Genomic DNA, 7,759 nt, shown 5'->3' on the forward strand with positions numbered 1-7,759 from the left:
CCAGGCTCCCACGCCGTCCGCTGCAGCTCTCCAGGCCTCTCCGTCGCATGCTGCAGCTCCCCAGGCCTCTCCGTCGCATGCTGCAGCTCCCCAGGCCTCTCCGTCGCATGCTGCAGCTCCCCAGGTCTCTCTGTCGCATGCTGCAGCTCCCCAGGTCTCTCAGTCGCATGCTGCAGCTCCCCAGGTCTCCTTGACGCAAGCCACGTTTCCTCTGGTACTGTGTTTTGGACGGCCTCCCGGCTCCCCCCCTGACCTGGCCCGGTTTGATGGACAGCCGCCTGCCGGAACAATGACTCTTAGGGACGATCCCTTGACCGTCCAAATCCTTTGTGTTCCCTCGTGTTTTTTTTTTTTTCTCTGGTCCTCGTGTTTTCCTCGGGCCCTTTGTGTCTGTGTTACCTCGTGCTCCCTCATTAGTTCTATTGTTGCCACCCGTGTCTCGTCCCAGCTCTTTGTTATCACGTCTCGTCTTGTCCCTGTATATAAGCCGTCTGTTCTGTCTTGTTCATCGTCGCGTCGTACTCGTTGGGTCTCCTGTGTCTTCCCCTGAGTCTTCCTGGTTCCTCGAGTCTCCCGTGTCCTCCTGAGTTTCCCGTGCCTCCTTCCTATGTTCATGTAAGTTTTGCTGCCCCGTCAGCTTGTTATTTTGTACCTTTTTATTTATCATTAAATTCCTATTTTTGTTACTCTGCCGAGTTGAGTCCCTGTTCTGCACTCTGGGTTCGCTCCTGACCACAAATCCTAACACAGCCAAGATATAGTTTACCCTCCAGGAGATATTTATCAGTACAATGTAGACAATCATAAAAAAACATATGAATTGAAAATTATATTAAAAACATAAACAGCTACATTATAAAGTGATGTAAAATACTAAAAACAGGAACATGTCTGTTGGTTTATGCCAGGTGTTTGAAGCCGTTTAACATTTAATTTAATTTAATTCATTTATTCATTAATTTAAAATAAAACAAATTCATCAAAAAGAAAACATTGCATGAAAAGAGTGCAGAAAGAAGAAAAACATTCTTATATCTGCCCCTTGTTAAAAAAAATATAACACAACTTTAAACAATCACTTAAATTAATCACTTTAATATCCACTTTAAAGCTAGGAATAAAAAAAAACATGTTTTGAGTTAGCAGAATTTAATTCTAAATTAAAAACTTATCCAACATTAATAAAACTTACCTCAAGTTGCCTTTTTGGACATGCATGCATAGATTTGTACAAATTGTACTTGAGAGCAGATTATTACAGCCTCATATAAAATCAATGACGACGACGACGACATTGGAACTCGATCGGTATCGACCGATATTTAGATTTAGGTGTCGGGATTGGATCAGAATTTTAAAAAAAAGTGGATTGGTGGATCCCTAGTTTTAACCATACATGAACACATTTTGCTCGATCAGGAGTACACAGACTTTTAGTGTTTAACTTTTTCACTCTGCTACTGTCTTTATTTATTCTGTTCAACCCGTTTCGTATTTGTAATTATTTTTTCTATCCTTAACATGTGGTTTTGTCTTTCAGATACACCTGGACCTATACCTGGGCCTGGACCTACATCTGGGCCTGGACCTACATCTGGACCTACCATTCTGTGTTGGTCTGTCTCTCCTTCCTGTCCGCTCAACCAGCCGGTCAAAGCAGATTGTCTCTTGTCCAGAACCTGGTTCTGCTGGAGGTTTCTTCCTGTTAAAAGGGAGTTTTTCTTTCCACTGTCTCCACTGTGCTTGCTCAGGATGGGAGACTGCAACAAAGCCAAGATTCAACTTGTCTGCTGGATTCCTTAGATAGAGAACTTTACTAACTGGCTTTTATGTGAATGTCCCTGTAAAGTCCCTGAGACAACTTTGTTGTGAACTGGTGCTTTAGAAATAAACTGAATTGAATCGAATTGTAACTTTTAGACTTTTAAAATTAATTAATTTTATTTATATATTCATTGTTACAGAAGTTTTCCCAATAGGAACACATTAAAATCTCTTTAAACCATTCTTTAAAAACATTATTCCACGCATCCTGATGCATGCTCAATAATCCAGGTAGAAAACGCAAAAAAAGTTAAATCTGGTCCTCGGGACATTCAAAAAACAAAACAAAAAAAATGTAGAAACATTTCGTCTTTCATCCGAAAGACTTCCAAACAGGACTCCTGTCAGCCATGAGGTGAAAAGGAGGAACCCTGACCCAGACCAGTGGTCATTCCATATGTTGAGGGAGTATCAGAGAAACTGAGACGTTTATTTTCTAAACATAACGTCCCAGTGGCTTTTAAACCCCAAAATACATTAAAGACTGGTTCATCCCAAAGATGACCAGCACAGAAGATCAACATCATCAGGCCAGGACTCTGCGGTCTACACTCATCTCCAGGCCAGCGGTCACTCTTTCAGGGATGAAGATGTTCACATCCTGGACAGAGAGGAACGATGGTTTGAGAGAGGAGTAAAGGAGGCCATCTTTGTGAAAAGAAACCGTCCATCATTAAACAGGGGTGGAGGCCTCCGGGTTCAACTGTCCCCCTCTTACAATGCTGTGATTGCTAGTATCACTCAGCCCTCTGTGAACAGTAAACAGCCATCAGGTGCTAATGATCCATTGTTAGGCTGATGGTCCTTCTTGAGCATGTGATCAGCTGGTTCTGGTTGTCAGCAGCAAACTGGTTGATCCACTCTGAGAAGGTGCTATTTAAGAGACTGAGCTGAATACAGCACCTCAGACTGAGGAAGTCTCTCGGATGAGAGACGAAACGTTTCTATATTTTTTGTTGTTTTGCTTTGTTGTTTTTTGAATGTCCAGAGGACCAGATTGAACTTTTTTAGATTATTCCACGTAATTAATTTCATCATACTCGCTCTACTCTTCTTGTGTTTGCTTTGGTTTTGCTCATGTTAGTTTGTAGCTTCCGTTCTCCTGGTTCTGACTTTAACGTTTCAGTTCTTCAGTTTCAACTCGTAATAATTCAACAATTTCAGCACTTAGCATTCACAGTTTTCACAGTAAATGCAGTTCATTCGTCCATCCATCCATTTTCTTTACCTGCGTCTCCTTCACAGGTCACAGCAGTCACAGTGGGAGAGGTGGGGGGGGGGACACCCTGGACAGGTGTCCAGTCCATCACAGGGACACAGAGACAAACAAAAATTCACTCTCACTCTCACATAGAGACAATTTAGAGTTAACCTAACATGCATGTTTTTGGTCTGTGGGAGGAAACTGGAGTACTCTGAGAAACAGCACGGACCTGCGACATTTTTGCTGTGAGGCAACAGCTGTACCAACTGCTCCACTGTGCTGCCCACAGTTTCTCTACCCATCATGGAGTGGAGGGGAAATGGAAATAGCCTGCATCCATCGATGCATGTCGAGAACACAAGAACTTAATAAGTGAGGTACCAAATTCCATCTTGGTGATGGATGAATTATTATGGCTGAAGGAATGCACGTGTTGGTGGGGGGGTCATTTAGAGAGGCTGTCAGCAAAGACTGAACACAGAAGCAAGATTAAGGTTAGTTTCAGGCACAGTTCATGTACAGTGCCATTTGACTTATTTAGACCTAAAACCACAGACCTACTGACGGTCAGAGTTACTGGACCTCAAACCAGTTTTAATGTAAATATCAGCAGGATGGCTTGCACCTGCAAACTGGTCCTTTAAAGTCCAGTCTAGGGGTTGAACGACTACATCATTTTAAAACTCGACATTAACATAATAAAACTCGAGTAGAACTCGAGTAGTTGATGACGTCATAGATCTCAAGATGAAAAAATAAATAAATAAAACCGCAAAAAAACGGGAATTTATTATTTACAAAAAAAAGACCAACAAAACATTGGGAGTGTATATTATGCTCCTACCATTTATCAAACTGCAAATAAGTCACAGGAAAAACTAAACTATTAGTTTTTATTATTAAACTGCAAACGTGAAGAAACATGCAGCACGTCAAAACTAAACTAAAATCAGTGGGGGGTCGACCACCCCGCACCACCTTCAGCTGTGGTGCATTAGGTTTAGATTTTAATATGTTTACAGGTTTAGAGATGAATATTTTTTGCATTTTGTTTGTGAAACCAGGTCGGAGGAAGCTGGTTCTGGTTCGGTCATTGGACCCGGTGTTGCACCATATTCTGTGACCTGCAACAGTGCATGCAACACCGCCCCCTACGGTCACAATATCCGGTGGTCACAGAATATGGTGCAACACCGATTCAGGAAGTTGATTAATTTTCTGTTTCCTTACGGTAGTTGAACCAGAAGATTCATCTTTAGTGAAATATTTCCAGACTATTGATGCATTTCTACCCATTTGTCAAGACTGGGCCTGCTCTGCTCAGTCCATCTGCTGGAGGAATACATTTGGCAGCTTCTACTAGTAGCCCGGTGCGGATCACGTGACACAATGACGTAACTGCGACGTAATGATGTCACTGCGAATACTTGACGTGAAGTTTAAAAACTTGATAGATGTCCTAGGAATCGACCTGTCGATCACTCGAGTGGTCTGTTAAAGCCCTAGTCCAGTCTGATTTCTGTTCTCTCCGACAGTCGAGCTGCAGTCTGACCCCACAGCAACCTCTGTCGTCTGTTCACCCCACCCACGTAAAGCCCCCCCAGCTGCCCAGGGTGGGGAAGAGACGGCAGCAATGTCAAAGACCGTGAGGATGACATTGGTCATCGTGCTGGTCTACTCCATCTGCTGGGCCCCGTTCTTCAGCGTGCAGATGTGGGCTGCCTGGGATCCTGACCCACCCCAGAAAGGTGCAAATACCTGCGTAATGTTCATGTGCATTTAGATAAATACATATATTGATGATAAACCTTTATCTGCTTTCTGTCTCCAGCATCAGTGGCGTTACACAGTTTAATGAATGTGCAGAAAAGTATTTGTATGAAAACTGTCAAGGATCCAAATGAGATCTACATGCTCAGACTCGTTCTTTACCTTCACATCTGTGGTTTTTAATTTCAAGTGGCCTGACTTCAAAAGTCCACTGTGTCTTTGTTACTGTCCCTTGGGAAGAACTTGCTTTATTAAGAAAAAAGTGTTTCATAAAACCATTCCAAAAAGACAATGATGTTCCTGCTGCACAGCTGCCAACATAAACTTCCTGCTCGTCCTGAGCCACTCTCATTGAGGAGCTTCACTGGAAGAGGGAGGATTCTTGTAGCGGTTGTACTGACAGAGGAACCTGCACCTTCTTCCTGAGTTCAGTACAACCTATTGCGAGTGCAGAACATGAGGCGTTAGACGAGACACCGTCTTCCGGCCTGAGGGCCGTCTGCTCAAACAGCTCTGAGAAAGTTAAAGGTGCAGCTGTACGCATCTTTTGACTCGTTGCCTTCCCTACATTTAACGAGCCTTTGATTTTATGGTCAGATTAACAAACCAACATCTAATGCCGCATGTCGGCACTGAATCAATGGCTGATCTGTAAAAAAACTAAATGTTCTTGCAGACTCCAAACACTAAGTCAGCAGAGAACATGCAGACTGGTGGATTCAGGCACAAACACTTGCGTGCACCAGGACAAGTCATTAACAACATGCACTCTCAGATATTTGCATGACTCCATCTGCTTGATGTCATGCACATGTAGATCTGCATGGCTGTGATCTCCAGCTGACCTGGGGTCCAGCAGCACCTCCATCGTTTTCTCAGTAATCATTCACAGTTCGAGCGTCACAGCACTTCACAAAGCCAACAACCACGGACCAGTGGCTGCCCAAGATGGACGTGGTTTGTAGCAGGTTCAGTGTCATCTGAAAATGTTACCACACACTGGTCTACCTGGGAGTTGACAGCCCCGGGGAGCTACTGGAGACCTACTGGAGACTTGTCCAGCCTCCACAGTAACTTCTGTGGGCTACTTTTCTCTGCAAACAGAAACTGAACAATTGGTTTTGTTCAACCGTCAAAAAACAGAATGAAGAAAACCGATGGATCAAGTCAGACTTTTGCATCTTGTACCTTTTACTCATGCAACCTGCTGGTAAATCCTTTTCTATTGGTGTCACACAACATTAAAAAAACCTACTCTTATCTAAAAAAGTTAAGTCTGGTCCCCTGGACTTTCAGAAAGCAAACTACTACTTTTCCTTTGTTGAAATAATAAATATGGCTATAAATATGTTTTATACTGACCACTGATCTATACCAATATGCTATTTCAAGATCATACTGCTTTTTTTTAAAGATTTTATTTTTTGGACAGTTCATTAAAAAGAGTTTTCAAAAGTCTACTACAGCAGATGAACTCGAGCCTTGTTTCGTGTCCACACACGTCTGGGTACGAAGTGGTGAAAGTATAAATTCATGTGAAGCTGAAAACGACAGAGCGGTTTTTTCAGAGAAGCTTCTCACCTCAGTCATCCTCTCGTGCGTCGCCTCGGAGCTCTGCCTCGCGCAGAGATGAAACCTCTGCGTGGAAAACTCCAGGTTTCATTTCCTCCATGGTTTGTTTGTGGAAATCTCACTCATAAACTTTAACGTGCGCTCACAAACTCACACTGAACTTTGTACAATTTGACAGAATGCCGTTTGGGAAAATGTTACTTTTTCACTCAGCGGTCTGTGGAGTACACACAGCCTCTTTATTCTTGCTCCATTTGAGCTGGACGTTCAACTCAAACAAATATTGTAGCAAACAAAACTTGTTGGTTAGAAACTAACGTTTTCTACAGGATTTCAGCATGCACGTTTCATCAAGTTTCATCTCCTCCTCCTCTTCTTCACAGGCGTAGCCTTCACCCTGCTGATGTTACTGGCCAGTCTGAACTCGTGCACCAATCCCTGGATCTACGGCTTCTTTTCCAGCAGTGTGGCTGCAGAGCTGCGCCTGCTGCTGCTCTGTGGGGCTCACTCTCAGCGCCGGAGCTCCTTCCCCAACGACTCCACCACTTCACACACCTCCAACTTCTGAGGACCCTTTTACTTTCACTCTAAATTCTTGAAATCTGATCAAGTGCGTGTGCAACAGCTTGCTGCCGGACCTCTGCTCTGGGTGTATTTTAGGAACTAATCTTTCAAGATGTTTAGCAGTGAAACCAGATGTTTACATACAGTGTACCAAATTTTTATTGCAAATGTTAAATCAAACTTTTCCTGTTTTAGGTTTTATTTTTATTACTTCAAATTCATAAATTCACATCCACCAAGATACTATGCCTTTAAACAATTTGGAAAGGTCAGATGATGTTTTGAAAGCTTCTGATTCATCTGTTATGTTTGTAATAAAATAAAAGTAGACTGTGAAAGTCAAACTTTAATACAGTAAAAACCATTACACACGTTCATTCTTCTGCATTTCTCTTTAACACAGTATTTTCTGCCCTACACGTCACAGCAGCGCCATCTAGTGACCAGCAACAACAGAAACTGAATATAAATGCAGTTCCAGCAGTAGTCCCTCGTTTATCGCGGGATTTAGGACCACTCGCGATAAGTGAAACAGTGAAGTAGTTAAGTTCAATTTTAAGTAGATACTGTAAACTTTGTCTTTACCATTTCATGTGGTGCATGAGATGGAATGAAATTATGTACACAAGTAGTAGGAGTAGTATGTAGTTTATTTTAGTATTTAGTGTAGTAGTATGTAGTAGTTTATTTTAGTATTTACAGGTCCTCCTAAAAAAATTAGCATATTGTGATAAAGGTCATTATTTTCCATAATGTAATGATAAAAATGAAACTTTCAATATATTTCAGATTCATTGCACACCAACTGAAATATTTCAGGTCTTT

General features: G+C 42.3%; 1 protein-coding gene across 1 annotated transcript in view; it reads left to right on the plus strand.

Annotated features, from left to right (window-relative positions):
- The window catches only part of avpr2ab (arginine vasopressin receptor 2a, duplicate b), a 45,419-nt gene extending 38,481 nt beyond the window's left edge, over positions 1-6,938 (plus strand). The window contains exons 5-6 of the mRNA XM_037683777.1: positions 4,564-4,776; positions 6,754-6,938. Coding sequence (XP_037539705.1) covers positions 4,564-4,776; positions 6,754-6,938 — 398 coding nt within the window. The remainder of the gene's footprint in view (positions 1-4,563; positions 4,777-6,753) is intronic.
- The last annotated feature ends 821 nt before the right edge of the window (positions 6,939-7,759 follow it).

The sequence above is a fragment of the Nematolebias whitei genome, chromosome 11 (assembly GCF_014905685.2).
Source record: "Nematolebias whitei isolate Nwh7 chromosome 11, NemWhi1, whole genome shotgun sequence".
In the NCBI taxonomy this organism is placed as follows: domain Eukaryota; kingdom Metazoa; phylum Chordata; class Actinopteri; order Cyprinodontiformes; family Rivulidae; genus Nematolebias; species Nematolebias whitei.